This window comes from Hibiscus syriacus, unplaced genomic scaffold, assembly GCF_006381635.1.
Source record: "Hibiscus syriacus cultivar Baekdansim isolate YM2019G1 unplaced genomic scaffold, ASM638163v2 tig00110621_pilon, whole genome shotgun sequence".
NCBI lineage: Eukaryota > Viridiplantae > Streptophyta > Magnoliopsida > Malvales > Malvaceae > Hibiscus > Hibiscus syriacus.
The window spans coordinates 2,480,955-2,500,747 of record NW_024062802.1 but is presented as its reverse complement, the minus strand read 5'-3'; the positions used below and the strand labels follow the sequence as shown (position 1 = coordinate 2,500,747).

At 34.8% G+C, this 19,793-nt stretch overlaps 4 protein-coding genes across 8 annotated transcripts; all 4 read right to left on the bottom strand.

Moving 5' to 3' along the window:
* Nucleotides 1–924: 924 nt before the first annotated feature.
* On the bottom strand, nucleotides 925–3,082 carry LOC120135946 (receptor-like serine/threonine-protein kinase At2g45590). Its single transcript, XM_039152081.1, has 2 exons — nucleotides 1,008–3,082; nucleotides 925–974 (listed from the first exon to the last, which is right to left on the bottom strand). The coding sequence occupies exon 1, from the start codon at nucleotides 3,021–3,023 to the stop codon at nucleotides 1,062–1,064; it is 1,962 nt and encodes a 653-aa protein (XP_039008012.1). The 5' UTR covers nucleotides 3,024–3,082; the 3' UTR covers nucleotides 925–974; nucleotides 1,008–1,061.
* A 2,349-nt stretch (nucleotides 3,083–5,431) lies between these two features.
* On the bottom strand, nucleotides 5,432–19,264 carry LOC120135947 (synaptotagmin-4-like). 4 transcript variants are annotated; one of them, XM_039152084.1, is made up of 12 exons: nucleotides 19,259–19,264; nucleotides 11,244–11,351; nucleotides 9,500–9,601; nucleotides 8,955–9,005; nucleotides 8,473–8,593; nucleotides 7,730–7,851; nucleotides 7,472–7,570; nucleotides 7,068–7,148; nucleotides 6,870–6,955; nucleotides 6,480–6,705; nucleotides 6,109–6,273; nucleotides 5,432–5,944 (listed from the first exon to the last, which is right to left on the bottom strand). In XM_039152084.1, exons 2-12 carry the CDS (start codon nucleotides 11,346–11,348, stop codon nucleotides 5,564–5,566), a joined length of 1,539 nt encoding a protein of 512 aa, XP_039008015.1. In that variant the 5' UTR covers nucleotides 11,349–11,351; nucleotides 19,259–19,264; the 3' UTR covers nucleotides 5,432–5,563. The 4 variants fall into 4 exon arrangements, with proteins under 4 accessions (XP_039008015.1, XP_039008013.1, XP_039008014.1 ...); XM_039152082.1 differs by lacking the exon at nucleotides 19,259–19,264 and adding an exon at nucleotides 11,494–11,725; XM_039152083.1 differs by lacking the exon at nucleotides 19,259–19,264 and adding an exon at nucleotides 11,539–11,725.
* On the bottom strand, nucleotides 13,413–13,990 carry LOC120135950. The gene is made up of 2 exons (XM_039152088.1): nucleotides 13,829–13,990; nucleotides 13,413–13,751 (listed from the first exon to the last, which is right to left on the bottom strand). The coding sequence occupies exons 1-2, from the start codon at nucleotides 13,949–13,951 to the stop codon at nucleotides 13,506–13,508; spliced, it is 369 nt and encodes a 122-aa protein (XP_039008019.1). The 5' UTR covers nucleotides 13,952–13,990; the 3' UTR covers nucleotides 13,413–13,505.
* On the bottom strand, nucleotides 15,691–18,039 carry LOC120135948 (cytochrome P450 704C1-like). Of its 2 annotated transcripts, none has more exons than XM_039152086.1 (6): nucleotides 17,672–18,039; nucleotides 17,216–17,431; nucleotides 16,854–17,144; nucleotides 16,479–16,771; nucleotides 16,156–16,390; nucleotides 15,691–16,014 (listed from the first exon to the last, which is right to left on the bottom strand). In XM_039152086.1, the coding sequence occupies exons 1-6, from the start codon at nucleotides 17,972–17,974 to the stop codon at nucleotides 15,832–15,834; spliced, it is 1,521 nt and encodes a 506-aa protein (XP_039008017.1). In that variant the 5' UTR covers nucleotides 17,975–18,039; the 3' UTR covers nucleotides 15,691–15,831. The 2 variants fall into 2 exon arrangements, with proteins under 2 accessions (XP_039008017.1, XP_039008018.1); XM_039152087.1 differs by having other exon boundaries at nucleotides 16,156–16,359; nucleotides 16,451–16,771; nucleotides 17,672–18,035.
* Nucleotides 19,265–19,793: the final 529 nt, after the last annotated feature.

Genomic DNA, 19,793 nt, shown 5'->3' with positions numbered 1-19,793 from the left:
GCAATCAAATCTTGTACTCTTGTCCAACTATCAGACTGACCTCAGAATCTCTCAACTCTTAGCCAAATTCATGCTAAAACTCGTTTAGAATCCTTTTGCAATGGAACAAAAGTTGGCGTATTCTGATTATGGGGCAACTTTTTAACACATTTCTTTTTATAAAATTTTTACCACTATAAACAGTGTAAGAATCTTGTAATTTTGTAAAAGGTAGCACATTTAGAGCGTTCACTGCGCCTGTACAACAGCTAAGAGACACAGACGTCCCCTGCAAATTGGAAATGTGATGATGCTTAACTCATCTTCACACTACAAGAGATGCTTTCCCTGTTTGATTTTCAGCAGAACCGAAAAGCATCAGAAGTTGCTTTGCTTACCCCTATCCGGTAATCACAACTAAATTCGGAGTCGAGCAACATTAGACCTCTAAACAACGCGGTTTCTCTATCTACAAAACTCGAACCAACCGACATACGTAGAGCTTCACCTTTCATCATCATCAATTCAGGACCTAATAATTTGGATTTTTCCTTACTGAATCAATGTGACTTTGCAGTCATAATGCAAATTAAAAGCCTGGGTCCAAGAGTTGTCCCCCGCTACTGAATTTCATGATCCTTGGAACAAAAATCAGCTACTTTCTAAAAGGTAGAAGACAAAGGAAAAGGGATATACACACTGGGGACAAATGAACAGTTAATAAACTTTGGAGCAAATTTAATGAAGGTAACATCTGGGTCCAAAAAGTGAAAAAAGGCAATATATCACCGTTAATCCTGAGATTCCTAAGTGGGGTTGATCCTGAGATCCTAAGTCATACATGTAGTAGATAAGCATTCGTTAAAAGGGGAGACTTTCAGACAATTAAACACCTTAAAAAACGAAGAAAAAAATGCAATTGAAGAACAAAACACGACACATTTATGAGATAAGGTGAGTAGCTTCTTTTGTTATTTTTCTTCCTTTTTTTGCAACTATTTCTACATACGCAAGGAAATGACCTACAACTAGGTACAAAACTCTACAGTTAAATCAAAATGCTTGCTCAGGAAATCCGACACTCACCGAGCCTTCTTACGGGGCTTGAACAGGAAATTCGATGGCGGGGAAGGCGAGAACTCGAAAGGCAAATGTGGTGGCTCTGTCTCACCAGAAAGCATCACCACGATCTCTTTCATGGTAGGTCGCTTGCTTGGTGATCTTTGTAGACACAGCAATGCAATGGTAATACAGAGCAATGCTTGATCCTTATTCAGTGAGTGAATACAAGGGTCGACTAGTTCCAAAAGCCTCCCATTGCGAGCCAGTTGTCTTGCCCAAGATATCAAATTTGCTCTCTCGAATTCGGAAATTGGGGAGCCTGTCACTTGGAGAGGTCTACGGCCGGATATTATGACCAAAACCAGAACCCCAAAGCTATAAATATCACATTTCTCCGAAAGCAAACCGCCACCACCGCACTCCGGCGCAATATAACAAACAGTTCCTCTCATACTCGGCGTACTACTGATCCCACCGCTCTTCGGTATATCACAGCTAGCCCAATCTTGGCTATTTCTTCTTCTGATTTTGAATTCACCACTAAATCCATCCAACCACCAATCAATGCTGCCTCTGCTGTTCTTTTTCTTTTTCCTTTCTACCATTTCCTCATCTCTTTGCCACCAGAGTTCTCCGTTGTTACTCGAACTAAGTCCTCTTTTCTTCTTTTTCTTCTTCTTTGTTAGTTCTTCACAGAATTCTTCTTTCCACCACTCTTTAGGCTTCCGATTCCTCTCCTTCTTTCGAATCTTTTCCTTCTTCTGCTCGACACTCGAACTCGAAACCTTGCAATCGTTAATGTTATCGACTGAGCTTGGAGAAGCAAGCCATTCATTTTTGGGTCTTTCCTTTTTTATCTCGTTCCCAATCCATTCCATTACGTAGTCTTTAACTCGCCCTGACTCATACCCAACCCCAGGATCCTGCTTCCACCACCAATCTCTTCTCGAACCACCCTTTTTATTACTAACCAAATCTCTCCCACTTTCCACACTGACTTTATCATAGAGTCCTTCAGAAAAAACACTCACTTTTTCCAGTTTCGTCTCCGGTGACAAAGCCGGCGATGCCTCGGAATCCAAAATTCTAAGCTCGCAGCTTTCCGGTGACCTATGGCTATCGGCAACTGTCAAGCTCGCACCTTCTTCGAAACCAGTTAAAACGCTCTCTGTTTCTTCTAAAATTGATCCGTTATCTTCTACAACGGCATCTTTTTTCCTCAAATTTCCACTTTCTTCAAGCCCTTCAACTAGATCCTCTGTTTTCAATCTAGCGAGACCGAAATCACCAATCTTGGCCTTGAATTCTCCGTCCAAAAGAACATTACTTGGCTTAACATCGCCATGGATAAACGGCGGATCACAGAAATGATGGAGATACTCGAGCCCTTTAGCCACATCGTCTATAATAGAAAATCTTCTACTCCACCGCTTCAGTTCTTCGCATTTTGTATCCAAGAGCGCGTCTTGAACGCTCCGATTTTCCATAAATTCGTAAACCAGAACGAACCTTCTTCTCCTGGAATCTGAAGAGAACCCAATGAGGGGAACAATGTGGGGAGAATCCAAGGCGCGTGTGAGAGAGAGTTCATTGTGGAACTCACGCTCTCCTTGCAACGAATCCGTCGAGTTCATAACTTTGACCGCGAGCGGTTGAGCTGACGATTGGAGAGTTGCTTTGTAAACTGACCCGAATCCGCCGTGTCCTAACCGGTTGGAAGGGGAGAACGAGGAAGTGGCGCGGCGGAGGAGGGAGTACGAGAAGCGGCGGCAGTGAAGATGGCTTGAAGATTCCGACGGAGCTGTGCAATTGCGAGAGAGCTTCCGGTAGATGAAGATGGTTAAGACAGTTAAAAGTATAAGAGTTATAGTCACGGCTGCAGCGAGGAGTTGGGGAAGCAAGTGGAAGTTTTTATGAAGGTGACGGTGGTAGTGCGGTGGCGTCTCCGCCGCGATTTCTGGAGGCGAGAACCGTGATGGCATTATTGTAAATAGAGAAGAAACCAAAGCTAAGTTAGGATTGCATTTAGCTTTCGGTTCTCTTCTCGGTTTAAACTTTGGAAGAAGAATCTACCACTGACAGAATACTAAAATATATTGTTTTGTTTCTAATTTTAATTTCTTTTATTATTTCCGGAAAAAATAGGAGTCTTGGGTGACATAGTGTGTGTATTTGAACGTTGACTTGTCGGACCATTATTGGATGGTCAGGAATTTGTTTCTCACCGTTGGGTGAGTGGGATTTAATTATCAATTTAAGCGATAACTGATGAGATCCATCTATGGGTGGCAGATTGTGTAGGGTTAACTACCCTATTAGTCACTGAATTATGACCATGTTTTTTATTTTGGCCACTAAGTAAAAAAAATCAATTAAGGCATGAAGGTTAGAAAAATTGACCAATCAAATTGACCATAGTTTGAGCTCTTTATATTTACACATGTAATTAATTTGATCTTAATTTTAAATAATTTAATAAAATTACCTCCTATGATTACTCATTCATTGTTTCTCTAATAGACATTGTCTTTTCTTCAAATAAAATGAGCTTAGTCATCGCATCCTTTCACTTTTATTCCTGCTTTTATCAATAACTTCTTTAGTTAAATATCACCGTTAAAAGACTCCTTGTCCTCTCCTCACCGTCAATATTAAAATGTGATAATTTAGGTTTGTTGATTTTTGATGGAGATGACGGAGTCGTTGAGCGACGAAGAAGATTGTGAGTGTCGAGGGATAAAGATAAATGGTGAAGTAAATTTTTGGACCAATTTAATTTATTAATTTTATTGATTTATTTGTAATTAGAAATAAATCCATATAATATACGAATTATAAAAAAAAATATTTTTAAAATATTCCGTGTCAGTAATTCAGTTATTTAATTTACTATCGAGGACTCGGTGATCAATTTTACTAGCGTTAGTGTCTTAATTGATTTTATTAGTTTAATGGTTAAAATACAAACACCCTAACAGAGGGGTGACCAATAGGACAATTTACCCGGATGGATGAGCGTGAAAAGAACGCGCCATCGTGATGAACATGGGACGAGTGTGGGAGGTCACGTGGGATCGAGGTCTACAAAAACAAAAGTTGTTTGTCTTCTGCGAAAGCCATTGATGGCGCTAAGGAACTGGGGATGGGCAGCGCGTGCATTGGGGGTAGATCGACATGAATTGAGTGTTGTGACTTGTTTGTTTTCTTCGGATTTTCAACTCTTTAATTACTATTGTTTCTATTTATTTTATAGTTAAAAAACAGCATGGTGCATACGTTATCCCAGGCTACGGTTAACGGGTTAAGTGGGTTTGACCTCTTGGATGTTGTTTTTTTTCCTTGAAAAAATAAAAAATTATAGTGCCATCTATTTTCGTAAAGATATTTTTAAGGTTTAAAGTAAAAATAATTTCTTAAACTGATTTTTTTTATATGTTATAATAATTAAAACTATATTTCTAAATAAAAATAATAATTAAATTATCATCATCATTATTATGTAACAATTTAGAGACTGTAAATATAAAAATGATAGGTTATACATTTTAATACGGTTAAATATATTATATATTATATTACATTTTAATACGGTTAAAAAAACACTATTGTTTACACATGAGATGACTAAAGCAAAAAGGTAACAACCCTAGTGAATTGGCGGGTAGTTTTTTGACTTTCTACTTTATGTTAGGGTAAACTATCATTTGGATCACTAAACTGTTATCATAATTCTATTGTGACCGTAGAACTATACATTTTATCAATTACGTCACTAAATTATTAAAATGATTTCAGCAAAATTGGTAACCGTTAATTTTTTTTAAAAAAATTCGTTATGCTAAAGTTAATTAGAATTTAATAAATTGGAGAAAGAAGGTGGGAACAAAGGAATTCAAACCTAGGAAAAGGAAGTTTAGGAGCACCTAATCGTTGAGCCAAGTTCAGCACTTGATTAGTTAAAGGTCAAAATAAAACCACCCCAATAATTTAGTGACTCACAAGATAGTTTGCCCTTTATTCCATTACATGGTTTTGTGCTAACAGACAAAGTCTTCGAATCAACGCTTGTGTGGGGTGGTTACGGGCTATGACTGCCTGGCTCGGTACCCGTGATCCCCAGCGATATTTCCCAGACCGCTTTTGAATTACTATACTTTGGATTAAAATAATATTTGTTCTTACCCAAAACAACAGTTACTTTATTCACAACTAGGTATAATTAAATGTGTTGGAACGTGAGGTATTCCCCTCGGAGATTGAAAGCTTTCTTCATAATACCAAAACAAAACTCATTTTTGGTTTGGGATGAGATCGCTTCGTTGATGACTGAAGTCGGTGCCATATCTTTTTGGACAGCAAAAGGATGTTTTTCTTCAAGGATTTGCTTTCGTTGGTTGAACTGGACGGACCTTTTAAAAAAATAGACCTAGAAATGTATGTAAATGCCATTCTTTAATTTTAGTGCATTTTGCATCTTACAAACTGAAAGGCCAAATTCACATGCTTCTCTTGGCTGTGCTATTCACTGTAGAGGTTTTGCACCGCCATTTTCTTGGATGCTATTCACTGGAGTTGAGGATCCACTTCTCTTGCTGGAATGTCCTGTGAAGGTCCTGCCCATGAACTTTCCAGCTTTGCTTAGTCCGCTGCTAACAGCTCCGAGACCACTGCCGACGATCCCAACTCCAGCCCCGACACCACTTCCCACAAGTCCAACGCCAGCGCCAATACCTGTACCAACCATGCCAACACCGGATCCAACCAATGATGCTGCTCCGTCAAGTGCATCCATTGTGCTTCCTATAACTCCAGCCTCTTTCAATCTCTTTCTCTCTTCCAGGATCCTCTTCTCTTCTTCTAAAGCAATCAGTTGTTCCTCCTTACTAAACTTATGGTACATAAGCTGAAAGTACAGAGAAGAAAATATAGAACAAAATCCTTATTTACAGAAGACACGAAATAGATAAAGCTAGAAGCAAACGAGGAGCAGACTTAATGACATGAGAAGCATCTATAATGCAGGCACCTGAACACAAGCCATAGAAAACAGTACAAAAAGATGTGTACCTTAATGGTGCAATTTCCTCTATCCTTCTTATCTTTTACTTTAAGTGTATCGAGTGAGGATAGAAGGCTCAGAGTGACCTCCTTAGGTGTCTCTGGTTCCAGTTCAATCAAACGCAATTTTGTGATTCCTAATCTCTTGTCTTGCCCAATGTCCTTGTCAAAAACCTGTTTGAAGCCATTTAGAATATAATTTGAGGATGAAAACAACCGAAAGTAGAAGCTCATTGTTTCTCAAACATGAGGGAGGGAGAGGGGACACTGAACACACATAAATCTAATGTAAAGTAAAAACTTCTCAAGTTTCAACATTAGCATTCAGTAGAAATGTAATTATGACAGAATAAGCAAAAAGAGGAACAGAAGGTCAGAACCTCTACAGTTAGTGCTTGTGTCTCTCTGTCTTCTGCAATCAACTCAAATGTTTGATTCCAAACAGGATTCAGGTTGTTGTCGATGACTTTTGTTTTAACCTTGAAAAGAGGTCGAATGTGAACAACCACATAAGGATCAGACTTTCCAATCATTTCCATGTTCTTCAAATCATTAGCTTTGACTACTGTAACTGTCAGCTTTCCCTCTGGATTAAGCTCTAATTCACTGCATAACAAAAGAATAAATGATATTCATCCATTCCAGCATACCAAGGAATTCTTGAAATCCAAAATGAACAAATATAGAACTTGGGCTTTTCTTCCCCAACATTTTGCCATTTCCCCTCCTGCAACGGGAAAACAGCACAGAGACTGAAGTCTAAATATTACCTGGTATCAACTGGTATACCACCAATAGGAACAACAATTCTATGTGGCCACTGAAGCATGTCTGTGACAATTGTATTCACAGTATCCTACAAAATACAATAAAAGTGGAGCAATCAACAATATTAATGAGAAAATATAAGAATATCAAAACAATCAAAGTGTGTGAACGTGTTAAAGAATTAAAATTTGAAAACTTACATCAATCATATCTGAAATTCCTGGAATTGCTGTTAAGCTTCCACCAACAGCCTTCAGAGTGTAATCAATTCTAGGTTTTGGCTGATTGATTTTGGAAAAAGAATTAGTGAATCTGACAAAAATGTAGTAGGTCATAATGACCATAAATAACTTCCTACTTCACACGCTTTGGAGCTTTGATTAGTTACTTATACATATCCCTTCATAGAAAAAGTGAAATGATATATATATATATATATATATGAAAAAAAGAAAGCTAAATCGTGCGAGCCGTGTTGTAATCATCTATACTAGATAAAACTGTGATTAACCAATTGTTTCTAGATAACATCTGGACAGTTTTATCAACCAGAGCATCAATATAAACATCAGTGCACTTGAAATTAGTATTACTCTAATGGTACCTCAGAAAGAAGAGCAACGACTACAGCAGAAATACAAGGTATCTCTTCAGCAAGCTGGAAGATGACACGAATAACAGTGAAAACTTGAAGATCCTTCAACTGCATCACAGAACAACAGACTAATAGTAAACTAATAGTCTCATTTCATAAAATTTTAACTCCAAAGATGGAAAAAGTATTATGTTATGTATGGTATTCAAACATAATTACATTTAAATTAAATAAAGTTGAAAATTGACAGGTTGTTGATGTACAAACCTGAATTGGAATTGAAGCAACAAGTGCAGCTTCGACACCTAAAATTATACTAGGATCACCGCCCCACCGAAAATCAATATCCATTGTGATTTGACCTTTCTTAAGGCTCTGAACACGAATACCTACATTTCATAAGTAATCATGCAGGTAGAAAATACTTAAAAGGAGGATTTCGAAATAGTTTATAGAACTCAAAAAAAAATTGATAGAAATAGGAGGCCTCATTAAATTGAGCAATAAAAATGGTCCCTGGTAACAACCAATCATCTCTTACATATATCAAGTCTGATGGCCTATGCACCTTCCAGAACAACCAAGTTTAAGTGCCGCTGCATGGAATTACAGCATACAAGTAGGCAGAGACTATCTTCACATAAATTTACATCAACTATGGGAAAAGGGAAATCTGATTCGAATAAACTAAAAAGCAGACATAGCAAACTAGAAAAAGTGGCAGTTAAGGCAGGTAATTGAACAATCATGACCTAAAGAAGCTCATTTTTCCTTTCAGAAGATACAAAATTTCTTGAAGTAAATATTTGATATAAATAGGAAGGCATGCATATAGATTGCATATCTAGCATGTATAAGGACTCCTTATGAGTTAGGACTTGTGAACATGGAAATCCCCACTATGGGAAAGAAGCCCATAACAACTGTAGTTAGATATTCTTGCTGAAAGATAAAGCAATTATATCAAGTAAAAGCAAGCAAAATGAAGTCATATTGTCCACGAATAATACCTTCAATCTTGGGAGCCACAGTGCCAAGAGACAATTTGCTAAACTTTAGCGAAGTAATTCCTGGAGGTCGGTATTCTTCCAAGAGCGGTTCAACAGATTCTTTGATGACTGCAGATGCTGCCTGATAATAGAACATCAATAAACCTTTGGCTCAATAATTAATACATAGACTGTACTTCATTGCAGAAACCTTTGGCACCATGACCATGAGAGTATCTATAATGGCCTAACGTAGGTTTATGATTATCTACATACAAAAAAGTTCCATTAAAATTGCATATAAAACAAGTAAAACTATTTCACCTCACAAAACATCAAAAGAGCTGAATAAGCTGCCTGAATCTAAGTATTCTTGACGTCAAGTCAAAACCTTCAGTAACACAGAAGCTACACCGCTAAGTTCTTTAGCTTCACATAAGTCTCTTTTCAGCCTTCTTGAATAACAGTTATTATATATCTTATTGCAAAAACCAGCAGCTTACCTCCACCACAGAAGGCCATAATTTGCTCAATTGCTTGTTCAGCCACTTCACCTGTTAGGATTAACCATGATGTATATCATAAGAAACCATACTGAATGTCTTAATAGAAAAAAAGATTGTACCATTTCTATATGCCTAACACATGCAGAATTGCAGATGTTGTGGTATCTTTTTTAGCCCAAAGAAAAGATGTATCCAGTTTTTATATGCATGTTCTAGATCATAGAAGTCAACGTTAGGATATTTCTTCAAGTATAAGGTGCCCGGTCTTAAAGATGCATATATAACCCTTTAAGAAAAATAAAATCATTGGTTAATTGTAGATACTGATCATTCAGTAAAAAGAATAGATTTTATAAATTAGATTCCAAGCATAAAGCACAAACAAATCATATTCCGAACTTCATCAGAAGAAAAGAAGTTGCACTTTTACAAGGGAATCAAGAGAAAATTGGTTTTCTTTTTCAAGTTGAATAAAGTAAAGCCATGGTAGCCTAGGAAAAGGTTAACAGGAGAACTACTTAATCTAACACCATTACACAGACCTGTTCATAGACAGGGAAAGATATCCATTCAGGATAATTATCACCACAAATTTTCTTCAGATCATCCCTGTTTAGAGCTCCAAGAACTTTTATATCAGCTGCCTGTCAAAAAAGACAAGTATAATGATTAATAGGCATCCAGAAAGCCAACAATGTCCAAATGTAAAAAGATGAGTTACAAGATCTTAATAACCCTAGTGAAAGACAAACTAAAATGTAGATTCATTACCTAATATAATACAAATACTTTACCCACAAATTTCAACAAAGCACTAAAATGTATAATAAATTTAAACACAATCCATGAGAACATAGTACAGTAGAAGACATAGCTACCGGAAAATGCTAAATTTCTTATTATTGCACACCCATGTATAGTCAGATTTCTAATGAGAATGGAAATAGTAAAATATATCAAATAAATTCTCTCTCATCGTAGAGATGCTCCAGCCGAAACATGGTTCCTTCAGGGACATCCAAAATTAGACTTCAAAAACTAACTCGTCGATTTATAAAAATTAAAAGTTCACCATAGCTTAAACTTAATCCAAAACACAGCATTTTTCCCGTATTGGTTTAGGTTGGATAAAAAAATATGATGTTCACTAGAAACTCTACTTCACTGGCCTTCAGATGCGGAACTACATGGAGGGGACCCTACCTGCTCCAAACTCTAGGAAAATAATCACTATTCCCTTTTGAAAATTTAAAACTTTTTATTTAGCCCCCTCAAAATATTTTAAAAAAATTATTTGTTCCCTTAAAATTGTTAAATTTCACATTAATATTTACTTATATGTATTTATAAATTAAGTCAAATTAAATTGGTACTTCCAAAAAAAATTATACACGCAACTTAAATTCTCATAAATATGTAAAGTTTTTTTTTTAAATATTAGCTTCTCCTACATATCATTTTCGTTATTTTTAGGCTACTACTTTCATCTGTAAATAAAGGCAAATTCCTACTAATTTCCTCAAGTTCTTGGAGTTTCTTCAATAAGTCAAGCGCTAAGATCGGCTACTATATATATATATATATATTTTTCCATTTTCTTTCCCAGCAAAAAATAGTGGAGGATTTGTCGAAATCGCCTGTTATGGATCCACATTTGCTCTTGGCAGTCACATAAGGACATACATGGTTTGATTGATGGGTTACAAGTTCTATCATGGAAGTTATAGAGTCACATACTCGAAATGCAATTCTAATCCCGACCACTTTGTATTCGCTGAAAAATCTTTTGTAATGTGTGCCTTAAACTAGAGTTCCAAACAAGCTTAATTCTTAGTATAATGGTAAAATAAGATATAGATTACTGTTGGTAAATGCCCCCCTCATAAAATGTCTAGTTCTGCTACTGCTGGCATTAATGGACATTATAGCAAATGCCTTTGTGTTCTACACAATTTTCAACTCAGGCTATTCTTAAGTCCCAAACTCCTAAGCTACAAATTTCAAGTCAACTAGTAAAACTACAGTTGGAACCAAAAATCAAAGCAAACAGTTGAAAACTTGGCCACAGTTGGTTACTTGGTTTGTAATAACAGGGAAAATATATTTACTCAACCAGTTTTAAACAACTAAGAATTTTCTCACTCATTTGAACAATCAACGGAAATAGCAAAATGGAAAGAAGTTTAACCAACTACGAACGATTTAATCGAAGGAATAAGCAATTGAACAACACAAAGAAACCTACGCAGATGAACAGCCTAAACAGATATAGGGAAATTAGCATACCTTAGCGATTCGCTTAGTGCTTCGGTACCTCATCATCTGACACCAACCAGCCATCAACGAAATCCCGAAGATCAACCCCATCACAATCCCCGAAATCAGCCCCATTTCCTGGAATCCAAACAGAAATTAACTTCAGGAAACAAACAAGAACTACAAAATAAATAGTAAACGTGCAGCAAAAAGAAAAAAAAGCAAAGAAAAAAAGTCAAATGAAAATTGGAGATCGACAAAGAGAGGAAAACGAATTTACGTTACAAAAAACTTCGACTTCTCTTCTATTCGTTGTGAAACTTACTCCAAATTATTGAGTATCAGTGGTTTAATCTCGTCTCTGTGTAGAACTTTAAAAAAATCAATAATTAGTTTCAAATAAAACACATCTCTATCAAAGGAGTTGGACGCTGGCGGCGTTGGCACCGTAAACGAATAGTGGAAATTAAGAAGATGGAAGCATTCAAGATGTGTAGGGCATGGTCGGACAGGAAGAGGGTCAATGAAAAAAGAATGGACAATGGACAGACTCTTCCCTTTGCCTTTTTAATCTTCCGCAGTTAGTTTTTTCGTGTTTTTCTAAATACGCGTCTGTCGGTTTGGTTTCTAATAAACTGTAATAATTAAATTAAATAATATTAGGTAAAATACACAAATGGTCCTTATGTTGTTGCTATGATGAGTTCTTCAACTATTAAAAATTACATAATATCTTTCGACTATAAGTTATTACTTTAGTGAGTCCCCTAATTATTAAAAGTTATAATATTATCACTTAAATATTTATATGTTCTAAACTAATCATTTTCTGTTAAAAAATTTACGATTGTCTAAGAGCGTCAACCTATTGACTGCCTTATGATGTGATAAAATTATATTCTAATAATGTCTATTTGCATCGTTGTTGCTTTCAATCTCACTGGCTCGACAACATAATATTTCAAGCATTAGCTCAATGACATAATGTAAATAGAGACTCGATCCACTAAACGCAACTTAAATAGTTATGAGATTAGATTTTATCATATTTCAATGAGCATGTTAACATCCAAATCAAACGACGACAAAATTTTTAACAAAAATGACGAGTTTGTAACATATGAATAGTTATGTGATTATATTGTAACTTTTAATAGTTAGGGTACTCAACAAAATAATATCTTACAGTTGAGAGATTATTTTGTAACTTTTAATAATCTAAAGACTCTTCAAAGTAATATTCTATAGTCAATGGACCATTTGTATAGTTTACCCATTATATCTAAGGAGGCGTGATTTCCAACAAACGGAAATTTGTATTTATGCAGTTTTGTGAAATTACTTTGCGGAGGTTTTCTAAAGGGATAAAGCAATATATAGTCCCTAAACTTGATAACTTTGTTAATTTAGTCCCTAATTTTTCCCCCATATTAGTCTCAATACTATGGGTGTTCCTGTACCTTGTCCCGTAAAGATCAGATACCTGAAATAATTAGGTCGAGTCACAGTGTATCTAAGATAAATTTGTACATTTTTTTAACAATTCAATAATACTAGCATAACTTGTCACTTAAAAATTGTGTGTAATATAATTTTTTTAGCAAAGAAAGATTCAATGATCAAACATAAAACTTAAAAGTTCAATCATAAATATATATATATATATAGGGATAGTATCCTATTACACAATATAATTTTTTTTTTAAGTTTTACAAAGAGTTAGGACAGTTGGATAAGCGAAAATAAATTACTGAGATTAACAGTAGGAAATGAGAATATATTCACTGGAAAAAGCAAAACAAGGAATCAATCTCAGTCATATATTTTCACTCATTCAACGATCTTAAATCCGTGTAAAACTAAAGAATTTTATATTGTGTAAGTGGATCCTAACACATATATATATATATATATATATATATATATATATATCCGAATGGCATAATTTAATGTTTAAATATTAGACTTAAAAGTACAAATTATAATTTTTAACCAAATATAATTAATAACGCGTTGATGGGAAGATCAAAATAAAATGATATTGATAGTTTGAGAATTAATATAGAATGTTACTTGTGATCGTTACTAAAATATGAGGTTTGTGAGGTATCCACGAATATCTTTTCCTTATAGGGCATATTAAGTACATCAAATGTAAAACTAACAAAAAAAAATAACAAACAAGTGCAATTGGTTTTGTGCTTAATCACTGCAGGTTTCACATTGCAAACTGAAATGGCCAAATTCACATGCTCAACTTAAACTGGGTTTGCGCCACCAGTTTCTTGGATGCTATTCAGTGAGTTGAGGTACCACTTTTGTTGGAATGCCCTGAGTTAAAGTGTTGCCTATCAACTTTCCGGCTTTGCTCAGTCCACTACCAACCTTACGAACCCTACCGACACGATAACCGACCGACGGAAATGCTCTGTTTATTGCAACCTTCATGCTTCTTTTAACTCCACCTTCTTTTAATATCCTCTTCTCTTCTTCAAACGCAACCTGTTGTTCGTCCTTGCTAAACTTATGGTACAAAACCTGCAAGTACAAAATAAGTGTAAATGGCATCAGAAGCAACAACGTGATATGCAAAAAACTGTAAACAATGCGTGTACCTTAATGGTGCAACTTCCTACGTTCTTGTGATCTTTGCCTTCAAGCATATGAGTAACCTCCTTTTGTGCCCCATTTTCCAGTTCATTCAACCTAAATTTTGTACTTCCTAATCTCTTGGCCATTTTTTTATATATAAATTTTAAATCTAACCTCAATCCTATCTAGAGGGATCTTTTAAGGGAAGGAAGGGAGTGTTCCTAGTAGATCTAGAACCCACAATCTAAGCGAATATAAAGGAATAAAGATGAACAGTTTGACCAACTAACGAAATGTGCTTACTATAACTATAACTATAAATTCTTTTAAGTGAACAACAAATATAAATAGAAAGGCATGCATATAGATATGATGTCCTTGGGACTTATGAACAAGGAAACCGCTACTATATGAAAGAAGCTTGTAATAGCTATGATTAAATACTGTGATAGTTAAAATAGTTATAGCAAATAAAAAGCAAGCAAAATGAGGTCACGTTGTCCAATTAAGTCGTACCTTTAATCCTGGGAGCTATAATGCCAAGACACAATTTGTTAAACTTTATTGAAGTAACTCCTGGAGGTCGGTATTCTTCCAAGAGTGGTTCAACAGAATTTTTAATTAGTGTAGACGTTGCCTGAAAATAGTACAACTATTTGAATTTAAGTTCTCTCTCTCTCTATATATATATATTATCAAATGAAGCCCTCACAAATTGCTAAAAAAGTAGCTTACCTCTGCAATGGAAGGCCATAATTTGCTTAGTTGCTTATTTAGCCAGTTCACCTTTGGATCAACAATACCATAGGGTAGTTAGCAACCATATAACATGTCTTAATAACAAGAATTAGACAAATTGAATAACTTAACAGAAGGTTGAGAGGAGAAGTAATTAATCTGACACCATTACACTGACCTGTTCATAGTCAGGAAATGATATCCATTGGGGATAATTGTCACCACAAATTTTCTGAACATCATCCCTGTTGAGAGCACCAAAAACTTTTACGAAAGCTGCCTGTCACAGGAGACAAACACAGTGAAATTAAGTGGAATCTGTCCGAAAGCTAAAATTAGATGAACTAGCAAACAAATGAACAACTTAAGCGCACCTTAGCCATTCGCATAGTGCTTCGGTACGTCATCATATAAGCCCAGGCAGCCATCAACAATATCCCGAAAATCAACCCCATCAAAATCCAAGGAATCAGCCCCATTTTCCCGGAATCCAAACAGAGAAGAAACCACGTTTAGTGAGAAATGAAAACCGGGGATCGAAAATCCAACGTACGTTCGAAAGACTTGTCTTCTTCCAAAAAAATTAAGCATCAGTGATATTTAATCACCCCTCTAGGCTCTGACTCAGTAATCGGATTTGCTTTCAAATATAAAGACGGTTGAACAAGTTGGATATGGGCGTTGACATTCGAAACTAAAAGAATGAATGAAGCATTAACGGCCAACCATGGGAGTATTTCTGCGTGGAAATGTGTCACAACTTTCCACTCTGTTTCCTTGCTGTTTTGGTGGAACATAAGTGGAAGGTTATTCCCGGACTATTGACTTACACCAGCTTAGATAAATAACAAGTTGCACACGTTGTAACTAAATAAATAATAACTACTTGGTAGTCTCTTAACATATTTTAAAAATTATACTATAATTTTCTTAACCCATCAAAACTGAAAGCAACATATCAATGGATGGTTCAGAAGACAACTCTGATGTGAAAAACGATGGAATAAGTTAGGAACAAGGATGCAAAGCTTTGCTTTAAGATCATTAGGATTTTTTTAATTCATTGGAATATTTCGCTAGGAATTGCAAGCTAAAATTTAGGAACCATAACCCATTCTAGTATGGTTTAGTTTGATGCAATTGCGGATTCTTGCCTAAACAACATAGTTTCATTTATTTAGCAATTTCCGATCTCATCTTCTTTACACAAAGGGATGGTTCGGGTTTCACATAGTACAGATATATTTAAAGCGTGCAATTGTCCATTTCAACGAATCGAGTCCAGTTTTTAAGTTCGATGAAACGCACGAACATGAAGGCCCCCATCTACATGAAGATTTATCATTGTCCTGTACGTGACAGTTCTATTTTCATCACTCAATTTAAACACAAAGTAGCGGAGAAGAACAGCTGAAAAGATCTTCATCTGCCTATAAGCAAACTCTCTACCCAGACAAATTCGAGGTCCTGCCTGTTAATCAATAGAAAACAAAGGTCAGTATTTTCAATTCTTCAACCCTGAAATCACACCAGTGAAAAAAATTTGAGATCCAGAAAGGTGATCGAAGCATAGGACGAATCGTGAAGTTCCGACGTGCATGTTCTTGCATACCTGGAAAGCTGAAAACTTGAAAGGGCTTTCTGATCGGAACATGCCATTCTCGTCAAGCCATCTCTCCGGTCTGTATTCTTCTGCGTCATCACCCCAAATGAACTTCATTCTACCCATTGCATAAGGTTGATAAGCAATCATATCCCCTTTCCTCACACTGAATCCGTCCGGTAGAGTATCATCGGACAAACATACCTTTGCATCCTGCAATTGAAGTGGTTTGCAAATCGATTTCCTGGAAATGAATTAAGAAGTTTCAGTAAGAGAATTCGAGGTTCACGGAAAATTTTCTTACCACAGGAACTGCAGGGTAGAGCCTTAGCGTTTCATTTATAGCTGCATGAAGATAAAGCATCTCTTCTAAAGACTCTTCGCTCAGGCTAGTGGCAAATTTGGCAATATCTTCAACCTCCATTGATTTAGTCGCTTCCTTCACTTCTGCAGCAACTTTTTCTTGAACATCAGGATGTTTGCAAAGCATGTATATAAACCACGACAGAGTGGCTGCTGTTGTGTCTTTGCCGGCAATTACGAAGTTGAGAATTATATCTCGCAAGTACGTTGGATTTGTGTCAGACACTTGGAGAAACCTAGTTAAAATGTCTTCCTTTTTCATCTGCATCATCCCACAGAATACAATTATCTCAAAACTCTACGTCTATTCATGTAAAAGCTTTATGTAGTTCCATTTCACTTACTGCGGAATCATCTTTCGCGTCACGCAATTGTTCAATCTTGTTATTTATCAGCTTGTATACAAAATCATCAACCACTTTCACATTTTTCTTCAGTGCAGCTTCAGATCCAATGTTCAGAAATCTCTTGATCCTCCAGAAGATGTCGACATAACGAAAAAGGGTTAAAGCACTGGAATCATCAAAAGCAGCTGCAAACTCCTTGCCTTCCACATTTGATCCACACATGCTGTCTAGTTCAACTCCAAATGCAACTTTGAATATCGAATCTAAAGTCGATTTCATAAACAAATCCTGCAGAAAAAACAAGATTCATTCCATATGTTTACCCAACATTCATCTTGATCTCACCCAATTGAACTTACTTGAATATCCATTGTCTCATTGGAATTTGCCGCCTCGGACACTCTATTTCCAAGTCGTGCCACATTTTCCCTAAAGACAACACTGCTGAAATCTCTCAGGACCCTAGTTGAGAACTCATAGCTTGATACCTTCCTCTGTTGACGCCATTTATCCCCATCCACTGTGAAGATTCCATCACCTAATAAATCCCTTAGTAAGCTGTGATTATAATGACCCTGTCCACAAAATGACAAAAATTCAAGACCAGAAACATGTTATTTTTGTATGTAGATATCATTTTAGAAAATTAATCAGAAATAACTTTTTAGGTTGCTTTTTTTTTTGGGTAAAATAGCCCTACTAAATCTGGGTGTTTCTAAATTCTATCTAATTAAAGATCAAGCTACTCAAAATTTCCAGGCCAACAAATAATCCGACTTTTTTAAGTGAAAAAAAATGAGGAAATGGGAACATACCTTTCCATAGTTATCGAAATTCGTTTTTAGCATATATTCAACGTTGACAGGTTCCGAGGTATAAATCTCACTCCGAAAGGGTGTAAGCAGTCGGTAGGTCCGATATTTGGCCGCAAGATCAGTCATATAATGATGCAATCTATTGAAGTTGAGGAGCTGATTAATGAATGTGCCTGCAACAGGATGGTATTTGATGTTTCTCCCATTTTGACTCAGTTTTGAAGTGAAGAACTTGACGGAGATCAGGGAGAGGAGCAGCAGCAGCAGCAAAGCTGTGAAGGTAAATGAGTTGGAGAAATCCATGGAGAGGAGATTCTGTTTAGCAGCTCAGAAAATGTGACGAGTTTTCGTAAATGTTTTCATTTTATGATCAACGAGGAAGGTTACGCTCTAAGACCATTAAAATACGGTTAAAAAATAGCATAATTAGTTGAATAGATGATACTTTAAAAGTGTTATCGAAAATATTATATATTTTTATCTAAAAATTTATTTGTGTTAATAATAATAATGAAATATTATCGTTGTATGTAAAATGGAAAAAAAATATTGACTTAATAATTTAGGTTAATTACTGAAAATATTATTAACTGAAATAATATAACAAGTAGTGTCTATTTAACATAATATGTTGCGCCTGTTTAAAGATGATAGGTCTTAGAAATCCGACGATAACAAAATAGGTTAATTATTTAATTTGTTATTAATATTATTAATATATTAGATAACGCCTAAAATGTTACAAAAATTTAAATTGATGGGACCTTAGAAATACCACAATAATAAAATAGGTTAATTACTTATTTTGTTATAAATAAAGATTAACATACTAGCTTGCGCTCAATAATGTTGTTATTATGAATAAAGAAGTAGGTTGCGATTTGGAATATTAAAGTTGTATTTAATGAAATCAGTAGTGATTTAATATATTATGTATTTTTGAATGAAAATTATTTTTTAAAATAAACAGTGATACTACTATGATTTGATGGTCGATATTTTAGCAAATATCGATATCATCTATGATGTTTGATATTTTATCATTTTATAAACTTGTTAATTTGAAAAAAATATAAATATTAAAATTGAAAGTTACTTATTTAAAAAATTCTATTAAAATATCTTTGTAAAAATATTGATACTTAGTGTAAATGTATGAAAATTATTATATACTCAGTGTATATGTATCGATATGTATTCATAAAATTTATTAATATCTATTATCGATACTTTAAAATTTTAGATTTTTGATAACTGTTACCGAGACTTTAACATTTGAAAAAGTTGATGAATGTTAAAATATCGATAATTGATATTTAATGTATCGATATTTTCGAAAAAGTTGATAAACTCCACCTCCCACATTAACCTACAAGTGTCGATACTTTCGAATTTAAAAAAAATATTTCAAACGGTTAAGTTGTAAATATTTTATACCTTTTAACAAACTGGTAGTTAGTTTAACGTAATAAGTACCACATATTTTATTTTACCGTTTACATTATTATTAACTTTTAAACAAACTAGTAGCTTGTTTAACGTAATAGGTAGTGTCTATTTTATTTTATCGTTTACATTATTATTAACCTTTAAACGAACCAGTAGGTAGTTTAAAGTAATATGTAGCGCCTATTTTATTTTACTGTTTTCATTATTATTAATCTTTAAACAAATTGATAAATAGTTTAACGTGATAGGTAGCGCCTATTTTATTCTATTCGGTTAAGTTATAATTATTTCACCGTTTACATTAATATTATACATTTAAATAAACTGCTAGGTAGTTTAACGTAATAGGTAACACATATTCTATTTTAATTGGTTAAGTTGTAAATAGTTTACCGTTTACATTATTATTATACTTTTTAACAAATCAGTAGCTAGTTTAACGTAATAGATAGTGTTTGTTTTATTTTACTGTTTACATTATTATTAACCTTTAAACAAATTGATAGCTAGTTTAACGTAATAGGTAGCACCTATTTTATTTTACCGTTTACATTATTATTAACTTTTAAACAAACCAGTAGGTAATTTAACGTAATAGATATCTCCTATTTTATTTTAACCGGTTAAGTTGTAAATATTTTATTGTTTACAATAATATTATACTTTTACACAA